Raw genomic sequence first — 22,218 nt, forward strand, 5'->3', positions numbered from 1 at the left:
TTCTAGATTTGGCTTCTTCCCATCTGGCTTTCTTTTCCATCAGACTATTGAGATCCTGTCTGTGGTCTTGGGTTGGGGGAAGGATAGAATAAGCTGTTTGATCAACACTGATCTTTATTCCCAGGCCCCCCTATGTGCTAGGTCTCTTCCATTTCAAACATGTAGTAGTTAAAGTGTTAGCTACGAATATGTAATGTTTAATTCAATACTTAAGAGAAATCAATTTTAAATGGTAGAGGTCTTAGAACATTTTAGAGTTGCTGTAGATAGGTTTACAGTGATCAGTAGTTTAGTTTTGTTTGAGCAGAGGATTATTATTTGTTTTTAAAAAGATTTATTTATTGTTATATGTAAGTACACTGTAGCTGTCTTCAGACACACCAGAAGAGGGCATCCCATCTCATTACGGATGGTTGTGAACCACCATGTGGTTGCTGGGATTTGAACTCAGGACCTTCAGAAGAGCAGTCAGTGCTCTTACCCGCTGAGCCATCTCACCAACCCTGACCAGAGGATTATTAAACATGTATAATTTCTCTTTCTGTATTTTTCTCCTTAAACTGGTGTACCCTTGTGTTTCTGCTTGCTCTGCATTTAATCTTTCTTCTTCATTCCCAAACTTGAAAAGGATTCCTGCCATTGAGATTTCCTTTAGGAGCAAATTGTGCACAATGCAAATATCATTTTACTAGACTTAATGTCAGTTTTATTGTTCAGTGGTCCAGAGGCCATGTGAAGTAACATAATTTTAAACTGTAAAAATAGGTGCGGTATTTGGATTATAGTTCAGTAAGCTGTAATGGTGTTAGTCACATTGCGTTTCCATCACCGTGGTTCATATCTGAAGCAATTAAACTCAAATAACTCAGTTGCATGGCATTCTGAGCCTACAGTACCTCAGTAGCCCAAGTAGACAGGCCATTGTCCTTGGATATTCAGCTTTGTCTTAGTACAGATTGACAAGTCTGCTGCTTGACAATGCCCTCTCCTCTCAGAATTTGCATATTCTCAGATAAGTTCTTCGCATTTATAAAACAGGTAATGAATGAGTTTAGCCCTTTTTTTCTATTTGCAGCAAAAAATAAGCTCTCCAAAATATCTCTTCTAATAGAGCATTAGTAACAGTGACATCTTTAGAATGACCTCATCTCTTTTTGAGTTTTTGAGACAGGGTTTCCTCTGTGTAGCCCTGGCTGTCATGGAACTCACTCTGTAGACCAGGCTGGCCTAGAACTCAGAAATCTGCCTGCCTCTGCCTCCCAAGTGCTGGGATTAAAGGCGTGTGCCACCACTACCCGGCCATGACCTCATCTCTTATTCAGTGGACTTCATGTTACAGGGGGTAAAGCCAAAAACAGTACAGGGCAGGGCTGAAGTTAGCCTTTCTTGGAAACACATCAGCACCCTAGAGCATAAAGCGTAAATACAGAGACGGGGTGTACCTTCCTCTTGTCTTCCTTTCCTCATGCTTAACACATTTTCTCCCAGAATAATGAGACTCTGCTGTAGAATTTTGTTTCCTTTTAGTTTTGAGGTAGTGAGATAGATAGGAGTTGCTGAGTCTGATTCTTCTTGCTCTTTGGTGCTAGCCTCTGGATGGACTTGCCTTAACGTTACCGCCCCTGTGTGCTGCCCCTCCTTTGTCCAAGAAATGTCTTGTCTGTTAACTTCTGTGCTGTTTGACGAACTTGTAGCTTCCCTGGGAAAGTGAAGGATCAGAGATGGAGATGAAGCTCATCAACTCTGAGGCTGCTGGGAATGTTTCGGTGCCAGAAGGAGTGGGAGAAGGGCACGTGGTCCTTTGCTATTTCTGTCCTTCATGGCGTCTGCCCTTTGCCTAGCTAGTGCTGCCAGTGTTACTGCTTTACTGGGTTCAGATTCTCACCGATACTTCCAGTGTGTTTTTCAGCAAGCAGCTGAGCTTTGTCGACTTTCTTTGTTTTAGACTTAATTATGTATTTCTTTTGGTGGGGGGAATGTGCCTCAGCTCGAGTGTGTAGCTGGGAGGATAACGTTAGAATCATTTCTCTCCTTCTACCCTGTGGACCTGAGATCAGATTCAGGTTGGCATGTTGGTGGCAAGCTCCTTTCCCCACTGAGTCATCTTTCAGGTCCTATTCCGAGGCATTCTGTTTTATGGCCTTGAACTCATACTCACCCGGCCTCAGCCTTCTGAGTGTGAGGGTTGTTGGAATGCACCACCATTTCTGGCAACACTTCTTATGTGTAAAAATTGTTGGGAAGATTGGCTGTGTGCAGTATGGCAATGCAAACTTCAGTGCAAACATCGCTAGTGTTTCTGTTAAGCTGATGTAAACGGAAGTCTGGAAAAGATGTGACATACTTAGACTAAGTTTAATGGGTATTTGTAATAGTCTTAAAACTGCTTTTTTCCCTTTCTGTTATAGGGATCTTCTGTTTAGCCAAATGTATGACAAATTAAGTGAAAATTCCGTGGCAAAGGGCGTGTTTTTGGAGTGCCTTGAGCCATATATCTTAAGTGATAAACTGGTGGGGATTACACCTCAGGTCATGAAAGACTTGATTGTTCATTTCCAAGATAAAAAACTAATGGAGAATGTGGAAGCCCTCATTGTCCACATGGACATCACCAGCCTGGACATTCAGCAGGTAAGCTGGCCATCTGTATGCCTTCCGCAGACCCAGTTATTGAGCCTTTTTACTAATGATGTACTTCTTAGGAGTTTGTGTAAGTAAAACCCAGGTAATCACTGCTCCCGAGCCAGAGAGTGTCTACTGCTTCTTGGACCTTCTCCAGAGCTCATGGATGCTTATCATTAGATCGCCCAGGAAATGCTTTTTGCCTGACCCTTACTCAGTGTGCTCAGTAACGTGGCCTTCATCTGGAAGGTTGTTTTTCAACCATGGATACCTACTCATTAATAGTAGACCGTCTTTATATTTAAGAGAATGATGTCATTTAACAATCAGCTAGTCCATGAAGCAGAGTGAAGTTTTGAAATGCAGAGGCTGGTGTGAGAGGAAAATCACAGGGCTTCTTAGAATAAGCTGACAATTGTAGAGGATGGTGTGTGTATGTGGGGGGGGGGGGTGCTCAGCCGCTGTGGCGAGGGTATGTCTGAGTTCAGGCAGCTGTGGCCGAGGGTATGTCTGAGTTCAGGCAGCTGTGGCGAGGGTATGTCTCTGGGTTCAGGCAGCTGTGGTTGGTAATATATCGAGGTTTAGGTAGTTGTGACTGATGGTATTTAATTCTTTATCTCATTAAACCACCTGGTGAGTGTGATACTCCTGAGAGTCTTAGCTTCCCCAGCTAAGGTATGAGTAGCTTTCAGATGTCTTGGGAGGACCAAACCCTTTGAGAAGGTGCAGAGCCCACAGAGTGAAAGCCTTGGGAACACCGTAATATTTTCCTGACGTCGGTGAGCATCCAAGGTAAAGGCCGGTCCTTTGAGCACATGCCTTTCTGGTGTGTGGGTAATTTGGTGTAGTCTGACAACAGCTCAGTATTTTGAGAACATGTTATTAATCTCATTTATATGGTGGTCACATCTAAGAGAAATTTTTATTTCTTCCTAATATTTTCAGCTTTTCTTAAATATAGTGTAAATGTGCTCTGATCTTTTCTACATTAAAACAGCACAAAGCCCCCTTTAGTTTCTCATCTCCATGTCAGTACTGCCAACCCCAGAGCCACCAGCCTCCTCATCCCTTGTCACACTATGTTATGAAAACCTTGTCTGGGTCACTGTTTCCATTTGTACTGCATTCTGGTAACTTTTTCAGGTTGCTTTCAGATGGGTCAGTAAGGACCTTGCTTAGGTCCCCGTGTGCGCCTGTTTACTTTGCCTACTTACTGTCATGTGCAGCATATGTTAATTCCTTCCAGCAGTACTTGTTCAGTGTCTGAGGATGCTGCCGCTATCCTGCTTGTCACGTGTCTCTTCATAAAATAGGAAGAAAAGGTTGGCTGTAAGCAGAAAAGTATAAAATGCCAGTGAATATTTGAAAACAAGTGTTATGTTAAAAATCAAAACCAACAATATAGTAGAGAGATAGGCTGCCTGAGACTGGCTAACTATAGAAAACCTTTCTGAATGACAGAAGACACCAGAACTGAGAAGGTGATGTGTGTCTGTTGTCCCAGTGTTTGGGGTTGTGGGACAAAGCCAGGAAGATTAGAGGTTCAACAACTGTAGAGTAAGGCTTCAGGCCAGTCTGAGATGCATGAGACCTTCTCAAGGAAGAAAAGAAAAAGAAAAACGACAAGGCATACAGATGCAGAGAGAGAAATCAATAGTGCCAGCATTTAGAGGATAAAATTGTTTGGTAAGAACCAGTGTAAAAGGGAGAAGAGAACCTGCCTTGAGTGTTCAAACGACAGGAAGAAGCAAGCAGACCTGGACCCTGATGAGTAGAAGTAGGGTTTTCAGGAAAAATTCATCTGGGTATTCAGTGTGCTGCAAAGAAATCTTATGGAAAAGGGGGAGGGAGGATTTGAGGGCTGCTCATGGGATAGGAATGCCATAGAAGACCAAAAGAGTCACCTAACCTGGACTCCAGGTGCTCTCAGAGACTGAGTCACCAACCAAAAAGCATGCACAGGCTGGAACTAGCCCCACCCCCTCCCTGCACATATGTAGCAGATGTACAACTTAGTCTTCATGTGAGTCCCTAACAATTGGAATGGGGTTGTCCCTAATCTGTTGCCTGTATGTGGAATCCATGCCCTACTTGGGTGTCTTGTCTGGCCTCAGTAGGAGAAGAAGTACTTTAGGTCCCAGGTCATCTGTTGTTCTGAATGACTTTGAATACTGAAGGTGAAATCAGGTTTCTTTAGAATGATATTGTATTTGTAAACATTGGTGTGTGTGTCTTCTACAACTCTTTTTATTAATTCCTCTGATGCCTGAGAGTATAATTATTTCATGTCCCCTTCCCCATCCCCCCTCCAAACTCTCTCATATATCCCTCCTCATGAGCCCTAACTTACACCATTTTGTTGTCTTCTTTGAGAGGTGTGCAAGCTGAGCATAAGTTCTAGAAGGGTAGAGCCCCAGGCTGGGTCTGTCTGCCACTTTATTCTTGTGCTAAGGAGATGTTCTGAAAACTTTTGAAGAACTGTTTTAATGATTAAAAGCAAAATGAATATTGAAAGGGAAGATTATTTTAAAGAAAAAAAATTAGAAGTTTGAGGGGTACTTGAAAGTAGCTGCTGTACTCTGAACTAATATTGAACCTGCAATAATATCCTCCACTGAGCTTGAGTATTTAAGTTTCAGTTTCCACCAGAGAAGAGGGAATCAGAGAATTCAGGGAAGAAAAAGGCCTTCATTCTCAGAGTTTGAAAGAAAATCACTGTGTGATAGTGTTGAATGTGTGTCAAGAGGTTTTCCCTTTTACAGGTGGTTCTCATGTGTTGGGAAAATCGTCTGTATGATGCCATGATCTATGTCTACAACAGAGGCATGAATGAGTTTATTAGTCCAATGGAGGTAAGATACTGTCTAACTCAACACATTTAACAGTGTCTGATGTCTCTTTGAATACTTTGTTTTCATCTAATTAAAATTTTTATATGAGCTTATTAAAACTGTTTTAATTTTTTAAATTAAATTATTACATTTATTTATTTTGTGTATGTGCATTCATGTTTGTATTTATGTGTAGACAGGTATGTGTGTGTATGTCAAGAACAATGTGTGTAAGAATACACATGGTCTAATATGTGGCAGAGAATGGCCTTGTTGGATATCAGTGGGAGGAGAGGCTCTTGGGCATGAGGGTATTCAATGCCCCAGTGTAGGGGAATGCCAGGGAAGGAAGACAGGAGTGGGTTGGGGGGAGCACCCTCATAGAGGCAGGGGAAGGGGGAATGGGATAGGAAATTTCCTAAGGGGAGACCTGGAAAGGAGAAAACATTTGAAAAGTAAATAAAGAAAATATCCAGCCAGGCAGTGGTGGCACACGCCTTTAATCCCAGCATTTTTGAGGCAGAGACAGGTGCATTTCTGAGTTTCAGGCCAGCCTGGTCTACAGAGTGGGTTCTAGGACAGCCAGGGCTACACAGAGAAACCCTGTTGGGAAAAAAAAAGGAAAATCTGTTCTTTGTTTAACCAAGTCAGCTATCTCCTCGATAAGGCTCCATCCTTCCTCTATGCAGAGCATCCTCCTGCGGCTTCCCTTCTAAAGAGAGAGAAGGAAAACATAGAGGTGGTGTGTGTGTGTGTGTATGTGTGTGTGTGTGTGTGTGTGTGTGTGTAGTTGGGGGAGAGGAACTGTGTTCAGAATATATTGTATGAAAAAGATTTATTTTCAATTAAAAAATAAAATAGGGTAGATAAAGTAAGTTGTAAACAGAGCTTGGGAACCTGCCTTAATTGTAGCAAACAGTTTCTGTGTTTGGTCACAATGATGAGCGAGTGCAGCAAGGAACATGAAGCAGTTGAGTGTCCAGAAGCCACCAGTGTGATTCTGTAAGGGCTTTTGGTCAGCATCCTAGTGAGATGAAGGAATGACATAACTGGAAGGGACCTACTCTTTGCATCTCAAATAGTAAATATTCACACAAGTGTTTTTTTAAAGTCAGTTTCTTTTTCCCAGACAGGAGTGTTGGGTATGGTGACTCATGCCTATAATCCCTGTACTTAAAGCTGAGGCAGGGGGATTGCTATGAGTTATAGGCCATCTTGAGCTACAGAGTAGGACATTGTCTTCCCAAACCAGACAAGAATTCCTCTGGAAGACCCTGGCAGTGGTCTCTTTGGGTCTGTATATATTTGAGTGATGTAGGTAATGTGCTTTTTTTCCTGGGGCCGCAGCTGTTGAGATGTTTCCAGTCTAAAATCCTCTGCATTGTCACTTTGGTGGGAGAACCTAATATGCTTTTAATGTCAGAAACCACGATCTTGACAAAGATCTTCAAGAAGCTGGTGTTACTGAATGGGGCATGGCATCAGAGAGTCTGGGGAGGAAGTCCTTCCAATTAGCTCTCTGTTCATATAGTCTATATTTAATCTCATGGTAAATAAGTAACTCCATCAAAGAAAGGGTTACCAATTTTAATGTTCATGATTATCTTTAAAAATGTTATTCTTTGAAATGACCGTGATTTCTCTGTTTCAATTTATTTAGAAGCTTTTCAAAGTCATCGCCCCACCTCTGAATGCAGGGAAGACTCTCACAGGTATTCCTTCTCCTCCTTCTTTGAAAAGATTTGTTACATTCGTATTGATTTATTGGGGGGAGGTGCACACAGGCTTACCGTGCACATGTGGCAGTCATAAGGCAACACCATAGAGTCACTCTCTGTCTATCTTTACTTGGGCTTCAGGGTCAAACCCAGGCCACCAGCATGCACATTTGTTAGCCACTGAGCTGTCTAGCCTCCCCTCCCCCACCTTATTTCTGGAGACAGGATTGCTCCTTGAACCTGGAGCTGTCCGTTTGGGGTCAAGTCAGTGAGCAAGTTCTAGGGATTTGCCTGGCGGTGCTGAGGTTCCAGGTCAGCATGGCCATGCCTGGCTGATCTGTAGGTGCTGGGGATCTAGACTCTGGCCCTCATGCTTGCACACCAGGTGCTTTTCACACTGAACTGTGCTGCCGGTATCAACCCGCAACACTTTCTTCTGATACCTATTTCTTATTTCATTAGAAAACACATTATTATATATCTGCCTTGTAAATCATAGTGAGATTTATTTTATGGCTTAATATCTGGTCTACTCTAGAGAGTGTTTCAAACACATTCAGGAACATACCGAAAGTATTCTGTTATGTGGAATGTTCTGGAATTGCTAATGGTTTATGGTTCTGTTTGAGTCTTCTATGTCTTCACGCCTTCTGTTATTGTTTTATTGCTGTTGAAAACCAATGAGGAGCTCTTTCCTGTTATTTCATTGTTCTATCTCATGCCTCAGGTCTTCCAGTTTTTTATAGCTAATATTCAGAAAATGTTTATGACTAGATGAATGACAGTTTCATGGGACATCTTCAAATTGCTTATAACTATGATGGTATTTAACTTTTCAAGTTTTATGTAGCCTAACTCCTTTTGTGAATTAATTTCTAAAAGCTTAGTAACTGTTATCAAAATGTCTTATGTTCACAGTAAATGAACTGGTGTCATTATATAATAAAATTACTTTAGTTCAAATGGGAAAGTAGATTCCTGCTAGAGTCCCCTAATTGCCATTTAGCTGAACTGAAGCAACAATATAAATTAATTTTTTATTGATTTTCAAAATTTTGTGAGCTGCATCTTACTAACTCTGAAGGTTTTGACTTCACGTGGAAGTCACTGTTTATGAAAATTGCTAAGTTGCACAGTGCTAGTATTAGAATTCAGAAGCATTTTACCTGGGAAGCTGTGAAGACAGACCTGAGACCTGTGTGTGGTCCTTACACAGAGGCCATCTGCTCCATCAGGGGCACCACCGTCTCCTGAGGCCACCCAGAGATGAGCTTCAGCCAGAGAGAGGCATCTGCCCCTCTGGCTGCTCTGCTGTCTTGTGGGTCTTTCCTATTGCTTGTCATCAGCAAGTGCACAAAGTAGTGTTTTCCTTCTTGTGCCTATACACCTTTCTGCCCTCTGACTTGTGGCTGTCTTCATCCAGGCTCTGTAGGATCTACAGCCTCTAGCCAGTGGTACAGTGCCTCTGGTCATTTGTAAAGGAAAGAGACACCGCCAGGACCTATTAATCTTTATCTGGATCCTTTTGTCTCCAGCCTCTTTGAAGGGGAATCTCCCTGTCTGTTGTAACTCTTTACTAGTGAACAAACTGGTAGATCGTGAGTGACACAGAGATAAGGTGCTCAGGGTAGCGGCCCTGCCCTGTGGTGCGTGACCCTCTTGGCGACCGAGGACCAGATGGTGCTTAGATGGTGCTTTTCTGATTGCCTCTGCTGTGTCACTGCTGGCTCCTCTAGAGCATATGCTGTATCTTATCATACTGTTCACAGCACCTTTCCTTCTGAAAGTGCCACCCACAACCCAGGTTACCACCTTCTCAGCAGGGGCATAGAGTGCAGACACAGTCATGGCAGACATGTTATATAGAGGGTATTTCTGCCTTCCTGTGTTTGTTTCAATGGTTGTGTTGACTCTCCGGGGTCCTTAGTTCTGAGAATTCAATAGTCTGGTGCTCACTTGGCTGAGACTGTGAGGACCTCATAGCAGCTGTCTACAAGGACAGGAACACATGTAGGAAGACCTCATGGTGAGACAGGAAGATCATGGCCTAAGACTGACCATACCCAAGAATATCAGACCACACCCCTCGTGGGGTACTCTTCTGTCTAACAGAGATCAGAGAGACCTACTTGTTTGCTTTTGCTCAGGAATTTTCAGTTCTCCGACAGGTGAGAGTTTTCTGTTTGGCCTTTATTTCTTCATGGGCATCAGAGTCAGCCTTCAGTTGTGAGTAAGGCTATCTCTGGTCTTCCCGAATATGTTCCTAGCTCAGTGTATGCAATAATTGCTGAGATTTCAGGAATATGATGGACTTTTAAGCCCTTGCACGTTCATCCTCCACTCTACCTTTTAAAAAGGTCTTCTTAGTCCTCAGGACTAAGGGATAGTAGTGCCTCAGGCAGCTGAATGTTTAACTGTAGGGGTGTGTGTTTTCACAGTACCTGAAGTAAGTCTGGAAAAAGACAGCTACATGGACATTGAGTATCCCACCATTCATTTTATCGGGCAGTTTACTAAGAATGGATCTTGTAAGTGAGTTACCAGATTGGTCCTGGGCATCGAACCTAGAGCCTCGGAAATGCTGGGCAGTGCTCCATATGGATGCAGCCTCTGAACTGCCTCCATAGTCCTCATTCCTGGCATCCAACACTCTCTTAGGCCAGAGAGACTGGAAGTCTTTCCGAGCCTTGTATCTGGTGTGCAGATACAACAACATGTGTCTGGTGTGTTGTATCATGGTACATTTACCCTCAGGGAGAAGAGGACTCTTCATGCCCTCAGGTTGTTAGCGTCTAATTCTTAGTTACTCTGTGTATTAAGTGCAGACTTGCAGGCTTTTCTTCCCTTCCTTCCTTCCTTCCTTCCTTCCTTCCTTCCTTCCTTCCTTCCTTCTTTCCTTCTTTCCTTCCCTCTGTCCTTCCTTCTTTCCTTCTTTCCTCTCCCACTCCCACTCTGCAATGATGGTACAGGAGTCATTTTGTTTAGTCTTAATATGACATATCTCATTACAGCCCAAACCTTGTATTGTTGGTGTAGGGTTGAAAGTTGGTGTTCTCACCTGAATATACCATAAATGAATATGGCAACTCTAAGCACTGAAAAATCTCAACAACATTGTTGATAGAGAACTATCTAGAATGCACTGGGAAGACTCGGGTAATGGAGAATGAGTCTCAATTTTGGCTGCACTCTACACATTTGCTATTCTCCTACTTACATATCAGACACTATGCTGGATGCTTGGAGTATCAATCACAGCTCTCCCACTCCAGAGGAAGGCCTGGGAGTGGAGTGGTGGGGAGGGACATGCTAATGAGTACATTCATCTCTCTAGGAAGATACTACAACTAGATGTACTTTTCCTGAGATTTCTAATAACTAAAGTATTTACATAATCATGTGCTGGAAAGACTACTCAGTGAGTAGAGGCCCTCACCTCCAAAGCTGACAGTATCTGAGCCCTAGGCCCACAGCGTGGAGGGAGAGAACTAACTCCAATTCCCATGTTGCCTTCTGACCTATACACACACCACTCAGAGCACTCTCTCTCTGTCTCTCTCTCTGTCTCTGTCTCTCTCTCTCTCTCACACACACACACACCACCATACACACCACACACATATTAACATACACGTACATTCACATACACCACACCACACACACATGCACACACACACATACACACACAAAAACACACAGTATTCGTTTAATCAGTCAATAAACCTGAACTTGGTGCATCAGTGAGCTCATTACTGTCATGTGTCACACTAACTGAGGTGGATCAAATGACACTTTGAGTTAAGGCAAAATATAACTATTAATGTAGTGTTGAGAAGTTCAGTTTTATTTGTAGAATGTCACAGACTTTATTACTTATGAAGGTTACTGATAGATTTTTCTTACTTGCATTATGTCCAGGATTCCAGTTCCAGTTCTTTGTAGCCAATAAGAGATCTCTGTAATCTTTGCTCCATAAGTGTTCCCAATCACTTCACCTTATTTATGGTATTCCAGTATGTGCTGCCTTTACCCCTAGGCTAAAAACTCATCTAATTATCTTTTTGGAGCTCTAAAAGTCTTACCAAATAACAGAATCTTTTAACATAGTTTAGAATAGGCTATTTAGTCAAGGTTTATTACTTCAAACATTTGGAAACATGGCTTCCTGAGACCTGTGCACTGTGGGTGGTGGGTGACCAATGAGAACACACTGTAACTACGTCTTAATAGTAATTGGCAATGATCTACAGGTCATCAACTTTTCTCCCCACTCTCTGCTCCCAGGCTGTCAACAGTACATAAGCATCTTCTTAGCTTTACATGGGCCTACATGTGTCTTCAGATGCAATCTATAAGAAAATTAAAAAGTGGAATAATTTGTCATCTCAAGTTTATGTTGTTTGGGAATATATTTACATCATCTTAAAGCCAACTTTGAGGGTTTTCCTCATATAAATGTTACTGTTCTGAAAAGACTAGAGAGAGAACTGCTAAGTCTTTTTATTTCTGTTTCAGATGAGCAAGTTGTTATGGGCAACAAGCTTCTGGTGTACATCAGGTGAGAGATTCTGATGTGTCTGTAACTATGTGTGTCCCCATTCCATGTTTACATCAGGTGAGAGATTCTGATGTGTCTGTAACTATGTGTGTCCCCGCTCCATGTTTACATCAGGTGAGAGGTTTGATGTATTTGTAACTGTTAGACCTGACCCCATTGGTTGAATCAAGCCAGACATCCCTGGAATGGAGAGTTAGGAAGCTGTCTGTGCTGTGACCTGATAGCTCTCAATTTATGGTACCTGGCTCCACTGTGCTCCCTATCAGGTCTCCTCTGCTCTTGTGAATCAAGTGGTCCGAAACTACTATGGGACCATGAAAGGTAGCCTTGTTCCCAGTTGAGCTAAGGCTCGAAACCTGGAGACCTTGAAGGGACGGTAGGCGTTTTGCCTGTTCCTAGGCACCAGGCCCCTGTCACTAGCTGCAGTCTTCCATAGATGGTCATCAGTCACAAATGAGGTACCTGAAGGCCTGGAGGCTTAGCCAATAAGCTTTCCTTTGCAGACACTCCTGCCTGCACAAGGTATTTAACCCCAGACCTGCCCTGAGAGGTGGGGTATAATTTTACTCATCCACTTTCCACCATGACAATAAATGCCTTAAAACCTTGGACTGCCTCTTTTCTTTGGGATCCTTCATGGGGAGCCAAGGAGAAGGCTTTTGCCTACAGAGCCACCGTCTAATCTCTGGTAGAAGGCCTCTCTGTGCTCCCAGCACCAGACACCACCAAGACCAAGCCAAGCCTGCCACCATCAAGCCAAGAACTCCCCCACAGACCCCCTTAGGACCAGCCTGAACTCCCCTCTCTTCCCCCCTTGGCCTGGGGCTAGATCTAGCTTGCCAGGGGCCTCCATTCCATTCTCAGCTCTTCCTTAGCATCCAGCAGCATCTGGGTGTCCAAGGGCCTGAGAACCAGATGGCCCCAACCTCCTTGCAGGCTCTGGGACTCCTGAGCCAGCTCGGGCTGTCTTGCGCCTCAGGCTGTGCTTCCCCACCCCTGGAGCAGTGTCCCTTGGCTTCCCTAAGGCCCAGTGATGGTGTGGGGTAAGCATGGCCAATTTCCCACATCCTGCCTCTCCGAGCAGCGAACCATGTGGCAGAGCAGACACATGATCAATAACCCTACACATACCTTAAAAGATCATAGAAAGTCAGACCTTTGTACTTTCTGGGGATGTGTCCAGGAGTCCTCAGAGACCAATGATGCAGACAGCTGTTGTCTGTAGAGGTTCTTCTGGCTACCCCTTCTCACTCTGCTCATGGTAGCTCTTTCTCTTATTCTTAATTAACTATATTAACTAATTAATGTTATATCCTAATTGCAGCTTCCCCTCCCTCCTCTCCTCCCATTCCCTCTCCCTTCCCCTCCCCTCATTCCTTCTTCCATTTCTTCTAAGAGAAGGTGAGGCCTCCCATTGATATCAAAGACTAGGATCATCTTCTCCTATTGAGGTAGACAAGGCAACCCAGTTAGGGGAAAGGGACCCAAAGGCAGGCAACAGAGTCAGGCAGCCCTGCTCCTGCTGTTAGAGGTCCTACAAGACTGACCTGCACAAGTAACAGAGTCAGAGGCAGCCCTGCTCCTGCTGTTAGGGCTCCTACAAGACTGACCTGCAATGTGTTACTTATGTGCAGGGGGCCTAGGTCGATCCCATGCATGCTCTCTGGTTAAGTAGTTCAGTATCTAAGCCCACGTTAGATGATTCTATAGGTTTCCTTGTGTTGTCCGTAACCTCTCTGGCTCCTTCAATCCTTCCTTTCCCTCTTCCACAGGACTCCCTGAGCTCTGCCTAATGTTTGCTGTAGGTCTCTGCATCAGTTTCTATTAGTTGCTGGGTGAAGCCTCTTCGATAACAGTTATGCTAAACTGGACAGTGGTGGCGCTTTGCCTTTAATCCTAGTACTTAGGAGGCAGAGGCAGGCGGATTTCTGAGTTCGAGGCCAGCCTGGTCTGCAGAGTGAGGTCCAGGACAGCCAGGGCTATACAGAGAAACCCTGTCTGGAAAGACCAAAACAAACAAACAACAGTTATGCTAGACAACTGTCTGCAAGTACAGCAGAATATTATTAATAGTGTCAGGGGTGGGCTCTTTCATGGCATAGGTCTCAGGTTGAGCTAGTCATTGGTTGGCCATTCCTTTATTTCTGCTCCATCTTTATCCCTGCACATTTTGTAGTCAGGGCAAATTGTGGATTGAAGGTTTGTGACTGGATTGGTGTCCCCATCCCTCCACTGGAAGTCTTGCCTGATTACAAGAGGTGGCCTTTCACCTTCCATATCTTCCATTGCTATTAGGAGTCTCCATTATCCCGGGTTTCTAGCTCAACCCAGAGATGCCTGCCCCTCCAACAGATTCCAGTTCTCTCTCACTCCATTCTCCCTGCACTTTATTACTCCTCTTCTCTTTCCCACCTTCTCTCTCACTCAGTTCCCTCCATCCATCCACCCATGATGTTTATTTCCACTACTCAATAAGATTCAAGCATTCCTTCCTTGGGACTTTCTTGTTACTTAGCTTCTTTGGGTCTGTGGATTATAGCATGGTTATCCTGTACTTTATGGCTAATATCCACATGTAAGTGAGTACATACCATGTATGTATGTCATTTTGGGTCTGGGTTACATCACTTGGGATGATATTTTCTAGTCCCGTCTAATTGGCCTGAAAATTACATAATGTCCATGTTTTTAATAGTTGAGTAGTATTCCATTGTGTAAATTTACCATATTTTTTTTTTTATTCATTCTCCAGTTAAGGGATGTCTAGGTTGTTTCAAGGTTGTGGCTATTATGAGTATAGCTGCTACGAACATAGTTGGTCAGGTGTCCTTGTGACAGGATGAGGTGTCCTTTGGGTAAATGCCCAAGTATAGCTGGGTCTTGAGGTAGATTGATTTCTAATTTCCTGAGAAACTGCCATATTGACTTCCAAAGTGACTCTACAAGTTTGCATTCCCACAAATCGCATGTATAAGGAATATTCCTCTTGCTTCACATCCTCACCAGCATGAGTTGTTGCTTGAGTTTTTGATCTTAGTCATTCTGATGGGTATAAGATAGATCTCAGAGTTGTTTTGATTTGCATTTCCCTGATGACTAAGGATGTTGAACATTTCTTTAAGTGTTCCTTGGCCATTAGAGACTCCTCTGTCTAGAATTCTCTGTTTAGATTTATACCCCATTTTTAAATTGAGTTATTTAGTTTGTTAATGTCTAATTTCTTGAGTTTATTTATTTTTGATATCATCCCTTTGTCAAAGATAGAGTTGATAAAGGTCTTGTCCTGTTCTGTAAGCTGCCGTTTTGTCCTTTTGACAGTGTCCTTTGCCATACAGAAGCTTTTCAGTTTCATGAGGTCCCATTTATTGTTGATCTTAGTGCCTGAGCTATTGGTGTTCTTTCTGTTCACAAAGTTGTATCCTGTGACAATGCATTAAAGTGCATCCTATCAGATTTAGTGTATCTGGTTTTACGTAGAGGTCTTTCATCCACTTGAACTTGAGTTCTGTGCAGGGTGATAGATAGGATCCATTTTCATTCTTCTATATGCAGATATCCTGTTAGACCAGGAACATTTGTTGATTTTTTTCCTGATTGTATAGTTTTGGCTTCTTTGTCAAAACTCAAATGTCTATAGATGTCTGGGTTTACTTCTGGGTCTTTGATTCAATTCCATTGGTCAACCTGTCTGTTTCTATATATCAGTACCATGCAATTTTTATTACTATTGCTCTGTAATACAGCTTGAGATCAGGGATGGTGGTAGCCCCAGAAGTTCTTTTATTATACAGGATTGTTTTAGCTGTCCCAGGTTTTTTGCTTTTCCATATAAAGTTAAGTATTGTTCTTTCCATGTCTGTGAAGAATTGTGTTGAAATTTTGATGGGAATTGCATTGAATCTGTATGTTGCTTTTGGTAAGATGGCCATTTTTACTATATTAATCCTACTGATCCAAGAGCATGGGAGATCTTCTGGTATCTTCTTCAGAGACTTGAAATTCTTGTCATACAGGTCTTTCACTTACTTGGTTAGAGTTACATCAAGATATTTCATATTATTTATGGCTATTATGCCATTCTTTTTAATATTTACCCCAACAGATTACACTGATGGATTTTCATATGTTGAACCCTCCATCACTAGGATAAAGCCTACTTGATCATGGTAGTTGATGTTTTTTTGATGTGTTCTTGGATTTGGTTTGAGAGTATTTTATTGAGTATTTTCACATCAATGTTCATAAGAGAAATTGGTCTGAAATTCTCTTTCTTTGTTGGGTCTTTTGTGTGTTTTAGTCATCAGGATGACTATGGCATTATAGAATGAATTAGGTAGTGTTCCTTCTGTTTCTATTTTGTGAGATAGTTTGAGGAGTATTGGTAATAGGTCTTCTCTGAAAGTCTGGTAGAATTCTGTGCTAAAACCATCTAGCCCTGGGCTTTTGTTGCTGTCGTTTGGAGACTTTTTATTTCCTTAGGGGTTATAGGTCTATTTGAGCTGTTTACCTGATCTTGATCCTATGAAGAAAATAATTTATTTCATTTAGATTATCCAATTTTGTGTAGTATAAGTTTTTGAAGTAAGACCTAGTGATTCCTTGAATTTCCTCGGTATATCTTGTTTTGAACTCCTTTTCATTTATGATTTTATTAATTTGAATATTCTTTCTCTGCCTTTTAGTTAGGTTGGGTAAGGGTTTGTCTATCTTGTTGATTTTCTCAAAGGACCAACTCTGGTTTTATTATTCTTTGTTTTGTTTCTTGTTTCTTGTATATTGTTTTCAGCCCTGAGTTTGATTATTTCCTGCCATCTACTGCTCTTGGGTGTGTTTGCTTCTTTTTGTTCTAGAACTTTCAGTTGTGCTCTTAAGTCAATAGTATGAAATCTCTCTAATTTTTTTTTTAATGAAGACACTTAGTGCTATGAACTTTCCTCTTAGCACTGCTTTCAGTGTATCCCATAAGTTTCATTGAATTCTAGAACGTCTTTAATTTCTTTGTTTATTCCTTGACACAATGGTCATTGAGTGGAGAGTTGTAAGTTTTCTGTTGTTTTTGTTGTTGCTGAAGTCCTGCTTTAATCCGTGGTGATATAGGGGCTCCTTCAGTTTTCTTTTATCTGTTGAGGCTTGTTTGTAACTAAGTATATGGTTGGTTTGGGAGAATGTTCTGAATGTTCTCAGAAGAATGTATAATCTTTTGTGTTTGGGTGAAATGTTCTGTGAATATGTTAGGTTCGTTTTATTCATAAAGTCAATTAATTTCTGTCTGAATGACCTGTTCATTAGTGAGAGTGGGGTGTTGCCATCTCCAGTATTAATGTGTGGGGTTCATTGTGTGATTTAAGCTTTAGTAATGTTTCTTTTACAAATTTGGGTGCTCTTGCATTTGGGACATACATGTTCAGAATTGAGATGTCATCTTGGTGAATTTTTCCTTTGATGAATATGAAGTGCACTTCTCCATCTCTTTTGATTAATTTTGGTTGAAAACCTATTTTTTTAGGCATTAGAATAGCTAGTCTGTCTTGCTTCTTGGGTTTGTTTACTTGGGAAAATATTTTTCCAGCCCTTTACGCCTAGGTAAATGTTTATATCTGATGCTGTAGTGTGTTGCTTGTATTTAGCAGAATGATGGATTCTGATTTTGCATCCATTCTGTTAGCCTGTGTCTTTTTATTGGGGAATTGAGTTCATTGATATTGAAAGAGATTAATGATGAATGATCATTAATTTCTGTTATTTTGATGTTGGTAGTGGTTATGTGTGTGTGATAGGTCTTTCTTTTTTAGTTTGCCTTTTTAAATCCTGTGCAGCTTTTCTTTCTTTGTTCTGTACAAGTAGTGTTTTGATCATTATATGACTGAAGAATGTTTTTCCTGTTCCAATCTAATTGGTGTTCTTTAAGCTTTTTGTATGTTTATAGACATTTCTTCCTTTTAGGGAAATATTCTTCTATGATTTTGTTGAAAATATTTTCTGAATCTTTGAGCTGGTAATCTCCTTCTTCTACTATTATTCTTAGGTTTAGTCTTTTCCCAGTGTCCCAGATTTCCTGGATGTTTCTTGTCAGAAACTTTTTATATTTTACACTTTCTTTGACCAATGTGTTATTTTCTTTTATCACATATTTGATGCCTAAGATTCTCTCTTCCATCTCTTGTATTCCTGTTCTCTTACCTAGGTTTTCCACCCTAAGGATTCCCTCAGTTTGTGTTTTCTTTATTGTTTCCATTTTATTTTTAGTTCTTTTTTTTTTTAATTGTAGTCCTTTTTTTTAAAAAAAAAAAAAAAGATGTATTTATTTATTATGAGTACACTGTAGCTGTCTTCAGACACACCAGGAAAGGGCATCAGATCCCATTACTGACAGTTGGAGCCACCATGTGGTTGCTAGGAATTGAACTCAGGACCTCTGGAAGAGCAGTCAGTGCTCTTAACCACTGAGCCATCTCTCCAGCCCTTATTTTTAGTTCTTGAACAGTTTATTCATTTCTGTTTGGTTATATTTTCCTTCATTTCTTTAAGAAACTTATTCATTTCCTCTTTAAACACCATATCGTCTCCATAAGATTAGACTTAAGGTCACTTTCGTGTGCTTTACCTATCCAGGGCTTGCAGTAGGATAGCTGGCTCTGGTGGAGCTGCGTTGCTGTGGCTCTTGTTGATTGTGTTCTTTCACTAACCTTTAGGCATCTGGTTTTCCTTGGTGCCAGAAGATCTCCAGGAATGCAGGCTGAGCTCTAGGTTGGAAAAGCATGAAGGGGACAGGGGGCACCTGTAGGCCTTATTCTCTCTCATTCTCTCTCCGTCTTCGTCCTTATTTTAGTGAAACCCCTCTTGAGGCTTTAAAGAGAAACCTCTTCTTCCCTCTAAGGCCCTATCCTGTGTAGATCACCATATTGTTATTATTTCTGTCTAATGTTCTCTTTCTACCTTGAGGGGCCTTGAGGCCCCTTCATGGCCTAAACCTCATTTGTGAAGGCAATTAATGTCATCTCTTTTCTGGACCAGTCACTGCAGCCTTTTTACCCTTGTTTTTGACACCTTTCTCATGGCATTTTGAAATACACACTCCATTGTCCTCATCTGTGCCTAGCTGCCTGCAGAACAGTAGTGGTCTGATTTTGAACCTGACCTGACAAAAGTTGAGTCTATATCACAATGGAAGTAGAATCTCATGATTGAGAAACCGAGGATCAGATCTATTCTTTCTTTTTTCTAGCTGTTGCCTGGCAGGTCGTGCCTACCCTCTTGGTGACATTCCTGAAGATCTTGTTCCCTTGGTTAAAAACCAGGTGAGTATTATTTTTATGATATTTTTATTGTCTGCACCTCTTAATATGACTGTCTCAGTTATGGTTTCTCTTGTTGTTATAAATACCATCAGCAAAAACAATTCAGTTGGGATAGCTTATAGTTACACAGCCCAGTCCATCACTCAGGGAGTCAGGGCAGGAACCTGGAGGCAGGAGCTGATGAAGAGACCATGGAGGAGTGCTGTTTACTGGCTTTTATAGAACCCAATACCACCTGCACAGGTCTGGGACCATCTACCACAGACTGGGCCCTTCCCCATCAGTCAGTAATTAAGAACATGCCCTGCAGGCTGCCTACAGACAGACCTTATGGAGGCATTCTCTCAATGCCTCCAACTCCTAGCTTATGTTAAGTAGTCATAAAGCTAGCCAGCATAGTGACTGAAGACAGACTGTTGAACATTGCACATAGCTCCACTGTAAGGACAGAAGTCCACACTATTGCCAACTTTAACATTTGGGTTAGAGGGGATTTAAGAGAGACATTGTATAACATGGTAGCAATTTAAAGTGTATTCAGTCTGCCTTTGTTTTCTCCACATGGGAATCCTTGTTCCAGAAAAATATAAGGTGATAGAAAATAATGTACCTTTTAACCCTAGGTTTTTGAGTTTCTGATTCGCCTGCATTCTGTAGAAGCATCCTCTGAGGAAGAAGTCTATCCTTATGTTCGGACTTTGCTACATTTTGACACAAGAGAATTTCTGAATGTGTTGGCACTGGTAAGGGACACTGTTATTCCTAAGGTATTCCCCCCCCCCCCTTTTTTTTTGAGACAGGGTTTCTCTGTGTAGCCCTGGCTGTCCTGGAACTTACTCTGTAGACCAGGCTGGCCTTGAACTCAGAAATCCACCTGCCTCTGCTGGGATTAAAGGCGTGCGCACCACCACCCGGCTCCTAAGGTATTTTCAAATGATCCGAAAGTATGTGTATGTATGCAGGCAAGTCAGGAGTGGAAATGCTTCAACATGTTGGACCCCTTAGTTCCTACTTACAGCCCTTTCCTCCCTTGTTGTTTCTCTTGTCCAAAAGAAAAAAAGAACATTTTTGTTTTTTAAAAAGCTTTTGGCTAGGTGGTGTGGTCTCTGATTCCATGCTCATGTTACTGATGTCTGTAGTATGGACGAGGCTCTGCGGTAGATGTAGTGAGGACAGTAGAATAAACTGAAGCTGAAGTGCGCTGTGGAAGGTCTCCATTGAAAACGCCTTCCTGAAATGTTTAGAGGTGAACTTGGCTGAGCTGGGTTTTCTGCTGTATATAGTTTTCTAGGGGAATAATTACATAAATTGTAAAGACTTCCCAGTTAAATGGCGTTAAGTACTGTACTTTCTTGTTTAGGTCTGATAGGATGGAATGTGCTTAGGTTATGGTGTTTAGTGAAATCATCTGGTTCACAAATATGTAAAACACATTTACAGACACAATATTTGAAGAAAATGAAACAGCTAAATGCTAACTCTGTCAGATGGCGCCTGCCTCTCTGTGTGCTCACTCTACTTGTATAGGTTACAGTATATAACGGAGTACATTCTTAAGGAGCTGAGTGCCATGAGGATCTCTGTATCATAGTCTGCATGGTGACATTTGATCATCTGACGTCAGAAACTGGCTTTAGTTGCATATGGAGGAAGGGAAGAGAGCTCACAGGGAGTCAGGTGCAGTCAGCCCAGGAGAGGCTGGCTACCGTTTCCATGCACCCTGAGGGATCTGGCAGCTGCTCTCAGCTCAAGCTGGCTTGCCTTTAAACATGCCTGGGAGTGATTCTTTTTATTTTTTAATAATATTTTATTTGGGGAGCTTCTGAGGTAGGGCAGGGCCCTACAAACAGTTGTCTGAGGACTAAGTCCAGCCCCATTTGACCCCAAACTTGCATAGGCTAAGAATGTTTGTATTATTAGGGCTGTAAAAAAGAAGAAAATATATATATAACAGAGATCACATATAGCCTACAAAGTGTGGCATGTTTGCCCACAGGCCATTTACATACGATGTTTGTTGACCTTGGGTTAAGATTTACCTCAAAGTCATATCACAAACCTCATAATAATCTTTAATTGTTTATGTCCTGATTCCCAGATAACTTTGAACTTGAGTTTCAGATCTACATTTCTTTGTGGTGTGATAATCTAGCAGTGTTGTGCTGGCTTGCCAGCTGTTTCCTACCATATCATAACATTGTATCGTAACAGTCACACTCCTAGGTCTCCATTTCCTTAGATTTATAGAAATGAACTTTCAATGTGTGTTTCAAAGCAGTGACTGCATGCAGCCAGGAGGAAACAGTAATGGAAAGTCTCTTTCCTTTGTCACTGTTTATAGAACGCTTGTTAATTCTCTCTGCCTTTGGATATTGGTTGAATGGTACTTCTGTAGCCAATGGCACCTTCTGCATCTTCAGTGACATGTCATGTGAGCAGTCTGGGACAAGAGAGAATGTGTGTGTGTGCACGCACACATGCATGTTCTAATAAGCCAGAAGATAGAACTGAAATTTTCTTGCCCATCTTCTTGTCTCTAGGCAGGTTTCTAGGTATATTTCATATTTAACTCATCTAAGTATAAAAATATCTCCTGGTTGAACTTCTCAGATGAATAAGCCTTCCCGTGATCTCCTTGGCAACTCATTTCATCTAGCTGACTGCAGAGCACACTAGTTGAAATAACACTAGTTATTTTTCAGTATAAATAATTTAGATAATTCAATGGCTGTTTTTGTTTTGTTTGTCTTTAATGGTTGTTTTTAAAGTACCTGCCATGTCAATCAGAAATAGGAAGGGAAGGGCATGCCAACCAGAGAAAAGGGAAGGTGGGGAAAATTCATGGTCTTTGTATAGACTAGCAAGACCTCTGGCTTGAGTAGAACTGACAGTCTTTCTTTCTTTTTTTTTTTTTTTTTTTTTGGTTTTTCGAGACAGGGTTTCTCTGTGTAGCCCTGGCTGTCCTGGAACTCACTCTGTAGACCAGGCTGGCCTTGAACTCAGAAGTCCACCTGTCTCTGCCTCCCAAGTGCTGGGATTAAAGATGTGCACCACCACCACCCGGCCTAGAACTGACAGTATTGAAAGCACATGGTGGTGCAAATCCTGTTAAAAATCCACTGGGACACTATGCATTTCGTTTCCTAGATCAAGAGTATAGTAACCACTGTGTCTGTGCTAATGTAACTTTC

At 41.8% G+C, this 22,218-nt stretch overlaps 1 protein-coding gene across 8 annotated transcripts in view; it reads left to right on the forward strand.

Annotated features, from left to right (window-relative positions):
• The window catches only part of Vps8 (VPS8 subunit of CORVET complex), a 220,950-nt gene that overhangs the window by 78,044 nt on the left and 120,688 nt on the right, over nucleotides 1-22,218 (forward strand). For all 8 annotated transcript variants that reach the window (XM_031363491.1, XM_031363497.1, XM_031363498.1 and 5 more), the window contains 6 exons: nucleotides 2,409-2,631; nucleotides 5,385-5,474; nucleotides 7,114-7,165; nucleotides 11,687-11,729; nucleotides 18,955-19,027; nucleotides 19,651-19,770. In XM_031363491.1, coding sequence (XP_031219351.1) covers nucleotides 2,409-2,631; nucleotides 5,385-5,474; nucleotides 7,114-7,165; nucleotides 11,687-11,729; nucleotides 18,955-19,027; nucleotides 19,651-19,770 — 601 coding nt within the window. The remainder of the gene's footprint in view (nucleotides 1-2,408; nucleotides 2,632-5,384; nucleotides 5,475-7,113; nucleotides 7,166-11,686; nucleotides 11,730-18,954; nucleotides 19,028-19,650; nucleotides 19,771-22,218) is intronic.

This window comes from Mastomys coucha, unplaced genomic scaffold (assembly GCF_008632895.1).
Source record: "Mastomys coucha isolate ucsf_1 unplaced genomic scaffold, UCSF_Mcou_1 pScaffold12, whole genome shotgun sequence".
In the NCBI taxonomy this organism is placed as follows: Eukaryota; Metazoa; Chordata; class Mammalia; order Rodentia; family Muridae; genus Mastomys; species Mastomys coucha.